Source organism: Dryas octopetala, chromosome 1, assembly GCF_963921425.1.
Source record: "Dryas octopetala chromosome 1, drDryOcto1.1, whole genome shotgun sequence".
Taxonomy (NCBI): Eukaryota; Viridiplantae; Streptophyta; class Magnoliopsida; order Rosales; family Rosaceae; genus Dryas; species Dryas octopetala.
The window spans coordinates 1,999,235-2,014,005 of NC_141366.1; the positions used below are offsets into that span (position 1 = coordinate 1,999,235).

Genomic DNA, 14,771 nt, shown 5'->3' on the forward strand with positions numbered 1-14,771 from the left:
ACCACTACAATTTAACCTCTATCACTCTAGACATGTACAAATGTACAATCGACTTCTCAATTCATGTTGAGTAATGGTCCTACACTCCCACACGTACACCAAGTGCTTTTTTATATGAGAGAACTTAAGGAATTCAAATTTAGAAAAAATTATTTCAACAAAACAAAAGTGAGGATAAATAGTATTAGATTAGTAACTAATTGGTAGGTGGCCGAGCTAAGTGTTTATTAAAATCATAAACACTTGTTTAAACCTCTTTTCCTAATTTTAAGTTTTTAAGAATGATACTCAATACCCAATAGGAGAATAGTACCATTGCATAGAGCAACTAGAGTGGTTGATTTGCGTGACTTTTACAATGAGCTCCACCTAATCAATGTATGGTTCGAGTTACGTCTTTCAAAAAAGGCTACAATAATCAACTACTTCATTGCGAAAAAGAGGAACATAGAATTGACAGCAAGAGCAGAGACATTTGGCTAACACTCGAAGTTTTGTCCATTTATTATTAGACCAAAGCTCCAAAGGTATCTACTTAATTAGTTTCATACGAATAAAGGTAATTTCAAAGACTATTCTTTTTTCTTCTGGACTGATCAAAGACTATTCTACTTCAAATTATTTCTGTCGGGAGAGAAAGGTAAAACCAAAAAGACTTGGTAAAGGGAGAGACAGCTCTTCTAGAAAAGGACATAAACATTATCAGACTGATTCATCAACATTTCTTTACAAAGTAAGAAAAGTCTACTCATTTGTTCATTTTTTGTGTGTAATTAAGCATAATTAGCACATATATAATCTAATAAATTTATAAGACAGGTAAAAATTAATATGGAAACAACAACTTAAAATTCTACATATAATATGTAAACGTGTAACTATATTAGTCGATATATAGTGTCATTTGCATTCTCATACACATTATGAGCGGAGTTTGATTTTTTTTATGCTTAAGGATAAATTACATTAATTTTTTTTCTTTTTTTTGCTAAAATCCTCCTCATTAAGGTTATATGCTACTATAGAAATTAATGATATATGCTAATTAATTTTGGTGAGTACTGTAACTACTTGGTAGATGGATAGAACTAGACATTTGATATAGACAAGCTAGGTTTGGGATAGATATTTGATCGACTTTTGAGTGTGATCGATATGATGACAAGTCATGCAATGTCATTTGTAGTAATTAATGATATACTGAATAATTAATTAATTAAGAAAATTGATTCACATCATATCTTTTCTCTGGCATCATATCTTTTCTCTGGATCTTTATGAATAGCATCCTAAACAACGTACATACATGTAACATGGGACGTATATATATGTATATTATACATTAATTAATAATTATAGTAGTAAAACCGTTAATATTAGATTTGATTAGATACGAGTTTTATACTTGGATTATTGCAGAAGATAAGTTATAGAAGGCACAGTCTTTATTTTGACTTCCAACCACAATTCAAAGTTAGGCATCATGCAAAATAAAAATAAAAAAATAGAAAAAATATTGATTGTTTGAATATTGTAACACTCTTTAAATAATGCTTGAAATAAGGAGATTTTTCTCATTAACATTATATCACTCAGACACTCGCTCAGATTTGCTATCTAAGCCTAACTAATGGCTGCTGCATGTAATATTCTGAGATATTATCCACACTATATGTATGTTTCTCTGTCTGACATGGAAATGGCCCCTATCTCCTAGCTAGTATAGCTCCTTAATTCAAATTAATTAAAGAGATTAATTATTAAATTAAGCTCAAACCTGGCGGCTGCTTTGGATCCTGTTAGTTTCATGCACCAAAACAATTTGCCATGTGTCAGTAAATAAGAAGTATTGCATATTTATGAAACAATTAATTATTTTTAGTCTATAATTAATTTGCATATCACTTGAATTCAATCCTTATACGCATCTCTTTATTTGGATGCTTCTAGCTCTCTAAAAAGTGTGTTGCAAATTAAACATACATGCAGTGGCGGCACAAAGTTGACGTTTTGCAAATTAAAGATAAGATGCTAATTGTTAGACTAGTAAGGTGCGCTGGATCCATCCACATGACTCATGTGCTAGATGAGGACAAATTATATGGTATAATTGATATACCGTTTTATCTTATAATTAATTAAATATATAAGGATATTATTAGATAATATATTTATATTAGTAGGGTATAATATTAATAACATCTATTCATATTATAACACATAAGCTGATTATACCACGTGTCAATATATCGGTTATATAAAATAATTTTTCATAAATTAGATAGCATATATTATCCACTTACAGGCCAAAATTAAAGGAAGTTAAAAAAAAATTATAATAACAAACTAAGTTATTAATCTAGTGGTAAATTATTTAGTTTGGGATGAACAGGGCACCCCAATCTGACAACACGTGTTGAAAACAAAACAATTATTAAGTACATGCCAAATTTAGAATTAATGTTGCACACTATTAAGTTAAACGTCCGTTGAGTTTATATACCAAATTTCAATGTTATTTCATTTTAACTACTAAAATATTTATGTCATTTCATTTTAAATACTAAATTTTAATTTATGTACCAACTTAAAAAAATATGGTTCTATCGATCTGTGACTATAAATAATCATAACTTTTTTATTGATTTATTATTTTTTTCAGTGTTTGTCCTTAAACTTTAATGTTTAGTCTCTAGATTATATGACTTCATCTCTCAAACTTAAATCAAAAGCACTAAACTCTTATAAACTTTGAATTTTTATGAATTTCAAACAGTTAATTGTCACTATTCAATAATCACAACTTTATAGCAAACTGATTTATGACAATATGACCTAATCCAAAATGTCTTGCTAGATTAGTACCTAAACTAAAAAAAATTAGTCTTACTGATTTACTGAAAAAATATTAATATTTGGTATTTAATTCTAATTTTTTTCTTAGATTAACCCATTTTATATTATCTTTTTAAACGATATCAATTTTATATATTTGATTTTGATAGAATAGGTTTGGAACTGCAGACATCAATTTTAGGGTTATCGAATTCAAAAAGTATGAAGTATTAGAGTACACTATAAGTGGGGCCAAAGTCTAACTAACCAGTAACCAACCTATACTAAAAACATTTAAAGCATTGAATTAGTGACTTTGACTTCTATATGAAGCCACCTTCCTGTCGGATAATTATTTTTCATGTCCATAGGACTTATAATACTATTGTTGATGGTTGGAAAGAGATATGTTTTTTAAATTTGATAATGTGGATTAGAAAAGAACACATCTCCAATTAGAAAGAGAAAAACCGTTAGACTAATAGTTCATTGATAAATAATGAGTTTAATTTTTAATCTATGATGATTACGGTTGTAAATATGAGAAATTATTTTATATAATTGACATATTGCCATGTGCTATAATTTTTCCTTGATTAGATGTTATTGCAAAGTCATAAGAAAAGTTTTAATGTCATAAACTTTACCATATAAGTGAGTAGTACGTTGCTATTATTTACCAAATATCTGTACTAAGAAAATATATTAGGCAAACATGACAATTATCCCGAATAATTTGAAGTACCTCAACAGTAAAAAGCCTATTAACAGGTGAAGAGAGGCTAGTCAGTAATCAATACAAATCAAAGATGAGTTTTTCTTCATTGACCTCTGACTTCAAATTGGGCCCCTATATTCTATCTGATCCGAGCCCAACCCAAATAAATGGGCTCAAATAGAGCGCTGTTTATTTTATGAGCCCATGAAAAATTAGGTCGGCCCAAATCTGAAACCTGGACTCGGACTGCCCGAACAAATTGGGTTGTGATTCGAAACCAAATGGAAGAACGTTTGCCTGTTTACCGTTTGGGTTGCACGCTTGAATCACCGAGATCATGTATTCACCAGCATCTCTTCCACTCGCGCATGGCGGCGTCGCATCCTCCTCCTCCTTCTCGTCGGAGGCAGAGCCGGGAGGCATCGACGCTTCTTTGCTGCAACTGGTCCACGACCACCACCACTCCTCCCTCAGACTCCGCGAACAGATCGGTCAGTCCCCCAATTCGAAATTCGACCTAGGGTTTCATGCAAAAAGATCCTGAATTATTGAAACGAATTACTGAATTAGTGACTAATTGATTGGTTGATTGATTGATTAAGAGTGATTGTTGCAGAGAAGGCAAAGAAGGACGCGGTTAAGAAGGCGGCGCGTGCGGCGGAGCTGCTGGTGGAGGCGGTGAACAATGGGGTGCAAGAGTCGTTCGTAAACGAGAAGCGAATTGAGCATGAAATTCGGGCATTGGCTACCACCATTACTCGCTTCATGAAACAGACTGATCAGTGGCTCTCTGTCACTCATTCTATGAACTCTGCCATTAAGGTTCAATTTTCATTTTCCGATCTTTTTCGATTTTCTTTCAAATTAATTTTATGTTTTTCTTAGAACTTGTTTTTTAAGCGAAGGTGTTTGTGTGGCAGGAATTCGGAGACTTTGAGAACTGGATGAAGATCATGGAATATGATTGTAAAAGCATCACTGCAGCTATCCACAATATTCACCAAGCTTGATCTCACCAATTGCCATGTAATTTCTCATTATCTTCTCTGTCATTTTTAAACCATCTCAATCTTGAAATGATAAGCTTTATTTCTGAGTGTGCAAATTTGATTCATGTTGGCTAGGAAGGATTAGATAGCCTCTCTTAAAACCTTACATTTAAACACCATTTCACTTAATTGTAATGATTGACAATTTAACAATGTAACATCATAATATTGGGAAAAAATTAATTTCTTCTAATAGAAAAAAAATGTGATTCATTATTGTATGGTCTATTTGAAGTGAGTGTTATTAGAGCTCGGCAAATTACAGAGATATGTATAACATGAAAAAAAGGTATCATCACCTGCTACACAGTGGACAATGGAATCGAAAATTCAACTCGAAATCACATGTATTTTAGTTTTCAAGAAGTCATATGAAAGGGCAACGAAGAATGTCAAATGTAAAATGTGGTAACTTGTATCAGAAACTCAGGACGGACATTGGACCATGGAGGGGTCGGCTCTTGGCTGCTTCCAAATTGAATGTCAACTCCTTAGGAACTCACCCCAAATTCCGAAAAGGATTTAGATTGGATTTAGATTCTAATACAGTAATATTCCTCAGTAAGACTTGGTCTTAACGGTGATATTAACCTTAATTATTTGACCAAAAAAAAGTATTACCCTTAATTATTATTAAAAATTAATCTCTAGTATAGTCGGTCACCTAACCCAAATTTGATTCTCTTGTCTTGTTCCACAAGAATCGACAACAAAGTTGACATTGTTTTCGAATTTCAGTCTGATTTGGATATTTCCTAAATCCCAAGCACTCCTATTAATTTGTTTATGAAACAAAGGGTAGTCAACCTCGACCCTCTACAAACAGTTGGCAGAGTTGGAGATTATTGAATAGATGATAGCTAGGCATTTGTTGTACCTGATTAGTCAACTGTGGAAAATGCATACATTTATATGTGATAATCAATTACAGCTGTCTTATAAGTTATAATATATCCTATGTTTCGGGATTGGGAAAATTTTGAAAGGAAGTCGCCAAATGTCAACACTATGAGAAACTGGCCTTCTCTGCCTCCATCTATGTATGTCTTCAGTCTTCAGTTCTTCACAACATGAATACAGAGTGTCTATTGTGAAGCTTAACCAACACTGTAATACAGCCACAAATAATTTGAGACCTGTCCCTATCGTGCATGTTGTGCTAGACTTCACTGGCAAACCCAGAATGGCTCTTGTCGTATTTGAGAATTTGGGTTTTGTGATTGAGCTTAGATATGCCATGGCCTTGTGTTGTATTATAATTCATAGCTACTTATTGATGATTACTTTATGAGAATTTCCATTTATGTTAATCAGCTTCATGGATTTTAATTCAACCAATAAGGCATGTATATCATCAACTGATTGAATCTAAACTTTTACACTAGTTCAGAATACTTGTATGTGCAGTGTGCTGTACCAAAGTGGAAATTAAAGATACTTGGCAGTGTACGAAAAAATAGGATCCGGCTTCTTTGTCTATTTTTGTTTGACTTCTAATTTTGGGATAAAAATGATTTTAGTTCCTGTGTTTTACCTCGGAAACAAATTTGGTCTTTGTGGTTTCAAACTCTGCATTTAGTCTTTGTGTTTTATGTTATTTGTAAACTTGGGATAATTTTAACAAAACTCAAATTTCAGTTTGGGTGCAAAATGTTCTAAGATTGTAAATAATATAAAACACATGGACCAAATGCAAAGTTTTGAAACCACATAAATCAAATATGTTTTCGGGGTAAAACACAGGGATCAAAATCATTTTTTTCCCTTTAATTTGAGTCATATATTATAAGGGTGTGAGCAAAAAAATAAATGAATTCATAATACTCTTTGAGTTTGTGTAAGGTTACATTCATGAGTTGATAACTCTTTATAATATTTGGTTTGAATTAATTAAAACAAGTATAGCAGAGAATTAATCCAAATCCTACAAAATATGCCATGTGTTATGTTTTGTATTCTCAAAAGACAAAATGTATTATTAAATAACATAGTCGTTTCTTGGGTACATAATAAGAGAATAGATTACACTTGCCAATTGATCATAAACATCAATCATGACCACATTAAGAAAAAATTACAATTATAATGTATAACAGCTGCTACAAGCAATGAGACACATGAATCATGAACACCATAGTATCGAAAAGGGATCCTAATTAATTGATTTTCCTGCAGTTGAGTCTTACTTCTCCCTCTATCCCAGTAAGAGGCTTCATATTACCCATCTTGATCATTGAAGCTGAAAAGTCTTTTGCGAAAGCATTGTGGTTCTTGCTGTAATGCTGCACCAGATTATCACTATTACCACCATCACCTTTAAACAGCTCTTGATCAGAATGGAGGAGACCTTTTGATTTCAGCAGAGCCTTGAAGTACACGGTATCGAATCTCCTTGTGGTTGCATCAAGTGAATGTAAGTTGTCATCTCCTCCATTTGGTGGGCAGTTTTGTTGGGCAGAGGCTGCAAAGTTGGGTTCTATGTTGGTGTCATTGTAAATTCTGGCTCGGAAGGTGGTGCACCGAGCGAGCCCAAGGGTGTGGGCAGCTGAGAGCACAACCAAGTCTTTGAGGTCAAGCCCATGATTTTGAAAGTTGGAGAGAAGCTGTGAGAAGCTGAAAAATGGGGGAGGAAGGTTTCTCTGTGCATCATTGAAGCTTGCAGTTGTTGCATCCCTTCTGCCTAATAGTACTTTGTAAAGAGGGCCTGCCAGCTATGGTACACAAACAAAAATGGTACACAATTAAACACAAATTTTATCAAAGGTGCATGCGAAAAGCTTTTAATCACTATAGCGTACGTTTTTATTGGTACACACATAAAAGATTTCATTGAAACACTTGGAAACAAGTCTAATACATAATTAGCTAGTGAATTAAGTTAAGCACTCACAAGAAATACAGAATCACGAGCTGCAACAGCTAATATATCTGCACAAGAGACCACGCTACCATTGCAAGCTTTGTCAACAGCTTTTTTGATATCGTCGATCACGTCGAATCCCCTGATTGAATTCGCATTTGCTAACGCTGTCTTCTCACCTGTGAAGCCAGAAGAAGTGTCATCCAGCAGAACTGATCCATCGCAACCCTGTATTAATCAACCATGAACATATATAAGAAATCTTTATAATGTGGGATATAAAAAAAAAACATATTTTGAAAAAAGAAAAAGGAAAAGAGAAATGCCTGCAAGTGCAATATTGCATGTATATGTGTGTACGTACAATCAAATATATATATAAGCTTAACATACATTAACAAAGCAGTCATGGAAGTGGAGGCGTAGAAGAGAGGCTCCCATGCGAGCCTCACGAGCGATGGCCTGCTTGACAACTTTTCTGATGGCTGGCAGTGCCTGAGGGCACCTTTTATAGTAGAAATCAGCACTTAGTTGTGCTGAAGTACTTGGTATCATACTAATGGCTGCACCTACAACTACAATACACACTAGGAGGAAAGATTGAAGAGCAGCCATTGTAATCTCTTTGATATCAAATTGCTGATCGAGTGAAGAAGATGAAGGAGTTTGATCGAGTTTATATAGCGGAAATTAAATTTCCCACTAGCTTATTTTCTATCAATATTTCCATATATAATTAATGTATTGGATTGGGTATTATAAGCAGGCTCGGTCTTTAATATTGTATGGATGGACCAATTCCAATGACTAATTTAAATTCTGGCTGGCATGGTGTGGCCGGTGCAGTAAGAACATTGCTGTATAGCTTGCACGCATAACATAATGGACCCATTCAACAATTGATTTGGTGCATTAAATCCATTGATCCCATGAGAGATTGGGATCACTGTTTTTTTTTCTTATACACCATGCAAAAATATTGGCAGAAATTAATTTCCCACGCATCTTATGTGTATATTTCTAACAAATTAATTAATTATATATAACGTACCCATCACCATGGTTAATTTACAAAAGTTGCATTTGCCATGCATTATTTGCATGCTTCACTTGAAAGAGAAAGACTTATCACCGTAGCAATAATATTACTATATGATAAAAATTTGCCCAGTCAAAAGTTGGTTTTAATAAGAATTTGAGCTTAACTTAAATATTTGAAGATGCTTCACCACCACCCAAAATCGTACTATGTATGTTTCGTTTTTTAATAAGGGTCAAAGACTGGAAGTCCGGAAGCTTAATTAATTTAATTATAGCTATCAGGCTATCAGCTATGGATATGGAAATGGCTCTCCCAACCTAAGTTATGGCGTTTATGTATTTAACACTTCTTAATTTCTCAATTAATATTATATTAAATAGTTATATATTAGTCTAGTGTTATTTCTTTTCATTTCGTAAAAAGAAGTCATAAACTAAATTATCTCTCATTTGAGAAAAGAAAGAATTGAAATAATGTTTCTAATCGGTTAAATTTGGATGCAAACCAAACCATGCATCCTAAGTGGTCGTTCTATGTAATTTCATAAGCAAAATAATTTACAAATGCTCGTATGGTGCATATGATATGATTGTATAGGATAAATAGCTAAATTCATGTGTATTCAAAGAAAAAATTTCTAACTTGAAGGAATAAGATGTATTAAGATGAACTAATTATAAGAGGAGACTTATCCCTTCCAATTCTCCTCAAAATTGTGAGATTAAATAATCCATGTTTTTCACATCTTCTTCTTTCAAGTTAGAAGATATTCTTCATATTCTTTTTTGAATACACATGAATTTAGCTATTTATCATATCTAATCATATCCTATACACCAAACCAAACCATTAAAGATATTGAAACGAATAACTTACTATATCATATTAAAGTCAAATATAACATATGTTGGAAATAGAGACTCACATCAAGTGCTGTGCACATATTGGAAATGTACGTAGTGGCCGGGTACTAACAAATAAATAAACTAGCATACTTGCGAAACTCAGCAATTGTCAGAAACTAAACATATATATGCATGTCTGTAAGAGAATCAGAATGAATTGTCTAATAACTTTCCTAGTTACACAGCTAATCATGATTCATGGATATGACTAGAGGGATCAGAAAGTAAAACAGGTGCAGATCTCTCACATGGAGAGAATCAGAGAAATATATATATATATATATATAAGCTTAATCATCGATTTACCACTTAAAATTGTAACTCATTCTCAATTTTTTTGTCCCAGATTACCACCTGTAATTTACATCCATGTCCCATTTTACCTTGTTCCGTCAACAATTCCGTTAATACTGATGTGGCGCACTGGATGTGCGCCACGTGTCACATCTTTTTTGTATTTTTTGATTTTTTTGATTTTTCTATTTTTATAAACTTTGAAAATTAATTAAAAATAGCTCCGAACTTAGAAAAATACACGGAAAATTCCTACCGACTTGTCTTAACTAGTACTAATTTACTATGGGGTCAAAATGCCAATTTTCCCTCTAAAAATTTCAAAAAAATTTGGAAAGTCCAAATTTATTTCTAGAAAATTAAAATACTCTAGACTCTTTGAAAATTCATAGAATAATCTCCCGAACTCCAAAAAATATGAGGGTTTGCACCGTTAGTCTTCTAAAAACTAACAATACCTTTCTAGTGAACACTTACTACCCAAAAGACCTCTCGGTCTTAGAGAAAAATAAAATTCCCTATAAAATAAATTTTAGAAAAATTCTAAAATTTCTGTAAAGTCTCGAAATAATTCTCTAAAACAAGCTTTTGGTAATTTTTCAAAATATTTTTGAGAATTTTTCCAAGAGTTTACGAAAATTCTAGAATTTTTTCTAGAATTTATTTAATAGAGGAAAATTTATTTTAATTTTTTAGAAATAAATTTGGACTTTCTAATTTTTTTGAAAATTTTTAGAGGGCAAATTGGTAATTTAACCTTATAGTAAATTAGTGCTAGTCAAGACGAGTCTGTAGAAATTTTTCGTATATTTTTCTGAGTTCGGAGCTATTTTTAATTAATTTTCAAAGTTTATAAAAATAAAAAAATGCAAAAAAAAAAAAAAAGATGTGACACGTGGCGCACATCTAGCGCGCCACGTCAGCATTAACGGCCAGATCGTCAGCATTAACGGAACAAGGTAAAATGAGACACAGATGTAAGTTACAGGTGGTAATCTAGGACAAAAAAACTTTCAGGTGGTAAAGTGGGAATGAGTTACAGTTTTGGATGGTAAATCGATAATTAAGCCATATATATATATATATATATAAGGTGCAATCATGCATACACACTCCTCATAATATATATCCTTGGATTTTGCGGTGCACTTAATTAAGTTATCTATTATAGTAAACTATTATAGTAATTCAAAGTAAATTATTTTAATGAATTATCAGAATAAATTCATTATAGTAATTCCAAATAAATTATTTTAATGAATTAATGTTAACTTCCAAAATAATTTTAATTAATACTAAAATTATCCGTTTCTCTCCCACTCGATCTATCAGTCTATCTAGATATATACCAGAAGTACTAAAAAAAGACTAATTAATTAAGGGTCGAATTGTGATTAACTTAGAGGTAAGCAAGTATTAATTGTTGGTTTACAACTGAAGTTAATTTTGAGAACAATGGTTTACTAAAGTAATTAACTTTATGAAATAGTAGCCACCGTCGACGCCGATAATTTAATATGCTCAATGGAGTGCAACTTGGTACAAATGATCAATTATATTATTGCGTCCATGGAATTGGTCTCTGAGATATTAAGATGATGAGATACACGAACGTACTAATTTAATGTCATGAGAATTATTAATTGAATGATCGATGGAAACAAAGGAAGCTAACAGTATTCTGTCATGACCACTATATATGAACACATAGCTCTTCATCTTGTTCCATGCAATTAGGGAGCTAGCTAGTAACTATGGCTTGTCAATCCTCATCTGTTTTCGTTTGTGTCACTGTTGTTGTTGCAGCTGCTCTTGTGATGATCCCTGCATGCACTGCACAACTCACCCCTGATTTCTATGAGCAGGCCTGCCCTCAGGCATTGTCAATCATCAGATCAGTTGTCAAGAAAGCTATTAAAACTGAGGCACGCATGGGGGCATCACTACTACGCCTGCACTTCCATGACTGCTTTGTCAATGTACGTAGGTTCATTAATATATATTTGCCATTTCATTAGTCTAATTAATAGATTCAAGCTAGTTGTTATTCGATCTTGATTGTTATATCTGATATCTTCTTTTCTGGACTGTTGCAGTGTTGGTTCATTCCTAATAACTTAAGTTTTTGAAATATCCCAGTTAATCATTATCTAATATGGTATCAGAGTTCTGTTTGTTTGCAACTTACAAGAGGTTCCAGGACAGCACTTATCGGTGTGTCATGTTATTGCTTGAGACTGAAGCAACTATGAATTTGTGTGTGTGTGTGTGTGTGTGTTTTTTTTTCTGTTAGGCAACTATATATTGGACACTGTCCGTTATAGTCCTTGGATTTCTATAAGCTAACAACAAAAAGTGGCTTCCGTTCCCAGCATCTCGCATTATTTGAATTATTACTGATATTAATAAAAAATCACAAAGATTTTTGTGCTGAGACAGTGCTCCAATTGATTAGTATGAATTTTTCCATCTTGGTGTTGCAATTAATGGCAGGGGTGTGATGGATCAGTTTTGCTGGACGATACCTCTGACTTCACCGGTGAGAAGACCGCCCTTCCAAATCTGAACTCCATCAGAGGTTTTGATGTGGTCGATGATATTAAAGCAACTCTCAATCAAGATTGCCCTGGCAATGTGGTCTCATGCGCAGACATCTTAGCAGTTGCAGCTCGTGACTCTGTTGAGATTGTAATGCTCTCTTGCCAAATATTTTTCATATATATTGTCGAACTCTAGTCAATGGTCCAAATTTTAACTGTTTGACGATATAACATGTGAGATTGTTTAACGAATTAATTATTTTGTTCATGTGTTGTAGCCTAATTAAGACTTAATTCATAAACTAATCCAAAAATCTTGTGCTTGTGTTTAGTTGGGAGGCAATTCCTGTTCCTATGAAGTTTTATTGGGTAGAAGAGATGCAAGAACTGCAGTCTTGGATGATGCAAACAGTAATCTTCCTGCTCCAATTTTCGACTTCTCCCAGCTTCTCTCAAACTTCCAATCTCATGGTCTAGACCTGCAGGACCTAGTCCTCCTCTCAGGGGGTCACACCATTGGACTAGCTAGGTGCACCACCTTCAGGACCAGGATTTACAATGAAACCAACATTGACTCTAACTTTGCAGCCTCCCTGCAAAATGGTTGTCCTGAAAATGGCGGAGACAACAACACAGCACCATTGGATTCATCTAAGAAGAAATTCGACACTAAGTACTTCAAGGCATTGCTGGAGAAAAAGGGTCTCCTCCATTCTGATCAGGAGCTCTTTAAAGGTGATGGTAGTGACAGCGACAATCTGGTGCAGTATTACGCTAACAACCCGAACGAATTCAAAGTGGATTTTGGGGCATCCATGATCAAGATGGGTAACATGAAGCCTCTCACTGGATCTGATGGTGAGATAAGATTCAATTGCAGGAAAATCAACTAGGACTATTTAGTACATGCCCAAAATGTTATGCCAAATCTCAATAAACTGAAAACTTTAGTCTTGTAATCTATATAATCCTTTGGTTTCTAGATCATGAATTTAATTACAGGTGTAGTACTTCAAAATCTTTTCAAGTTGAATAAAGAGTGTACTATTTATTTGAGCATAATTTTTTGGCTTGGAATGGGATCCACTCATAATCTTATTCTAATCTAACCTTTTTCCCTAGCCACAGAGGCTTATTTGAGCATACTTTGACTAACAAAAGCAAATCACATCAGCACAAGTCAAATCAGATGTTTAAACCAAAACAATCTGTTACAGTTATTTACTAAATCAAATACTATAGATACACCTAACAGAACAATTAATATACTAGTGACAGTTGAACCAAACCTACCATTTATTGAAGAATTATGTGGTACCAAAACCTATCAAGGTTAATTGAAGTCTTAGGCCTCGTTTGGTGCACAAGATATGATTGGATATCATAAATTACAAAATTCATGTGTATTCAAAGAAGAAGTTTTTAACTTGAAGGAATAAGATGTATTAAGATGGACTAATTATAAGGGGAGACTTATCCCTTTTAATCCCCTCAAAAATGGTGAGATTAAATAATTCATCTTATTCTCATTTTTTCCTTCAAGTTAGAAGATACCCTCCATATTCTTCCTTTAATACACATGATTATAGCTATTTATCCTATCTAATTATATCCAATCATATCTTATACACCAACCAAACGAAGGCTAATGACTTTTAGATTACTGATAATCTTTTTTAATGGTGGGCTGAAGCATTCTTACTGTCACATCTGCAATAGGAAGTATTCAACCAAAGCAATAGAGTAAAACAATTCAATAGATGAGGGAAAGAGCAAGCAAAGGACACTTTCACCTCTGTCACTGTGTTGAACCGTTAATATATGTCTATTTTATTAACTTATACAGTTTTTTGAAAGTTTCAAAATGACTGTTCTAGCCATATCATCGATCTTATCTAATCAGTATAAGCCTATAAGGTATTCAATTTAAAAAATTCAATTTAATCTAATCAAAATAGGAGAATACTAACTGCATTTTGGAAAATATTCAGCTGCTATATTCAAAACAAAGATTTGACTTTGACTTTTTCATTTTCTATTGACTGGCTTTTTTTTTTTTTTCTTTTGGTTAATAGAACAGAGGGTTCGACCTGCATAAAAAAACTTTATTTGATAGGTTAGAAACACACACACAACCTGTAATGCAAGCCAGCTTGGTTTAAATTCTGGCGGTGGTGAGGAAGAGGAGAAAGGGTCTGGATTAGAATAGGTCATGGATTCGATCGCATTTTAGTGTACCAAGAAAAATAATAGGTGCCGGTAATGACATATATAATATGCGTCCAACACCAACTTATGCATCACATAAAGATTATAAATGCATTTATTTAGTCATGGATGAGACTTTGATATGTGTTTAGTGGTTTATGTGTGGAACAGCTGTTTATGAATTATGATGCTATAAACTTGTAACTTGTTCTGTCACAGTACCTGTCTTCTCTACTCTTTCAGTCCTGAAGACAATCTCCTATCTTCTTTTGTTCCTTTCTAAATTCTGTTTTCTGCATAAATAGAACTACAAAAATTGT

The 14,771-nt window shown here is 33.3% G+C and overlaps 3 protein-coding genes across 4 annotated transcripts; 2 read left to right on the forward strand and 1 right to left on the reverse strand.

Moving 5' to 3' along the window:
• Window positions 1-3,857: 3,857 nt before the first annotated feature.
• Window positions 3,858-6,914, forward strand: BLOS1 (GCN5L1 family protein). Of its 2 annotated transcripts, XM_086237362.1 has the most exons (4): window positions 3,858-4,044; window positions 4,170-4,375; window positions 4,474-4,579; window positions 6,778-6,914. In XM_086237362.1, exons 1-3 carry the CDS (start codon window positions 3,891-3,893, stop codon window positions 4,561-4,563), a joined length of 450 nt encoding a protein of 149 aa, XP_086093488.1. In that variant the 5' UTR covers window positions 3,858-3,890; the 3' UTR covers window positions 4,564-4,579; window positions 6,778-6,914. The 2 variants fall into 2 exon arrangements, with proteins under 2 accessions (XP_086093488.1, XP_086093497.1); XM_086237371.1 differs by lacking the exon at window positions 6,778-6,914 and having other exon boundaries at window positions 4,474-4,658.
• On the reverse strand, window positions 4,837-8,096 carry LOC147296270 (peroxidase RIP1-like). Its single transcript, XM_086237384.1, has 3 exons — window positions 7,856-8,096; window positions 7,493-7,690; window positions 4,837-7,313 (listed from the first exon to the last, which is right to left on the reverse strand). Exons 1-3 carry the CDS (start codon window positions 8,075-8,077, stop codon window positions 6,759-6,761), a joined length of 975 nt encoding a protein of 324 aa, XP_086093510.1. The 5' UTR covers window positions 8,078-8,096; the 3' UTR covers window positions 4,837-6,758.
• A 3,361-nt stretch (window positions 8,097-11,457) lies between these two features.
• Window positions 11,458-13,136, forward strand: LOC147296271 (peroxidase RIP1-like). The gene is made up of 3 exons (XM_086230146.1): window positions 11,458-11,682; window positions 12,197-12,391; window positions 12,576-13,136. The coding sequence occupies exons 1-3, from the start codon at window positions 11,458-11,460 to the stop codon at window positions 13,134-13,136; spliced, it is 981 nt and encodes a 326-aa protein (XP_086086272.1).
• The last annotated feature ends 1,635 nt before the right edge of the window (window positions 13,137-14,771 follow it).

Bases quoted from the DNA above. Each gene is read 5' to 3' on its own strand.
- LOC147296270 (XM_086237384.1), bottom strand. From the start codon at position 8,077: ATGGCTGCTCTTCAATCTTTCCTCCTAGTGTGTATTGTAGTTGTAGGT. The intron at 7,691-7,855 runs GTATGTTAAGCT...TGATTAATACAG, and splicing joins TCCATGACTGCTTTGTTAAT to GGTTGCGATGGATCAGTTCT. The intron at 7,314-7,492 runs GTGAGTGCTTAA...TGTGTACCATAG, and splicing joins CTCGTGATTCTGTATTTCTT to CTGGCAGGCCCTCTTTACAA.
- BLOS1 (XM_086237362.1), top strand. From the start codon at position 3,891: ATGTATTCACCAGCATCTCTTCCACTCGCGCATGGCGGCGTCGCATCC. The intron at 4,045-4,169 runs GTCAGTCCCCCA...TGATTGTTGCAG, and splicing joins CAGACTCCGCGAACAGATCG to AGAAGGCAAAGAAGGACGCG. The intron at 4,376-4,473 runs GTTCAATTTTCA...TTTGTGTGGCAG, and splicing joins CTATGAACTCTGCCATTAAG to GAATTCGGAGACTTTGAGAA.
- LOC147296271 (XM_086230146.1), top strand. From the start codon at position 11,458: ATGGCTTGTCAATCCTCATCTGTTTTCGTTTGTGTCACTGTTGTTGTT. The intron at 11,683-12,196 runs GTACGTAGGTTC...AATTAATGGCAG, and splicing joins TCCATGACTGCTTTGTCAAT to GGGTGTGATGGATCAGTTTT. The intron at 12,392-12,575 runs GTAATGCTCTCT...GCTTGTGTTTAG, and splicing joins CTCGTGACTCTGTTGAGATT to TTGGGAGGCAATTCCTGTTC.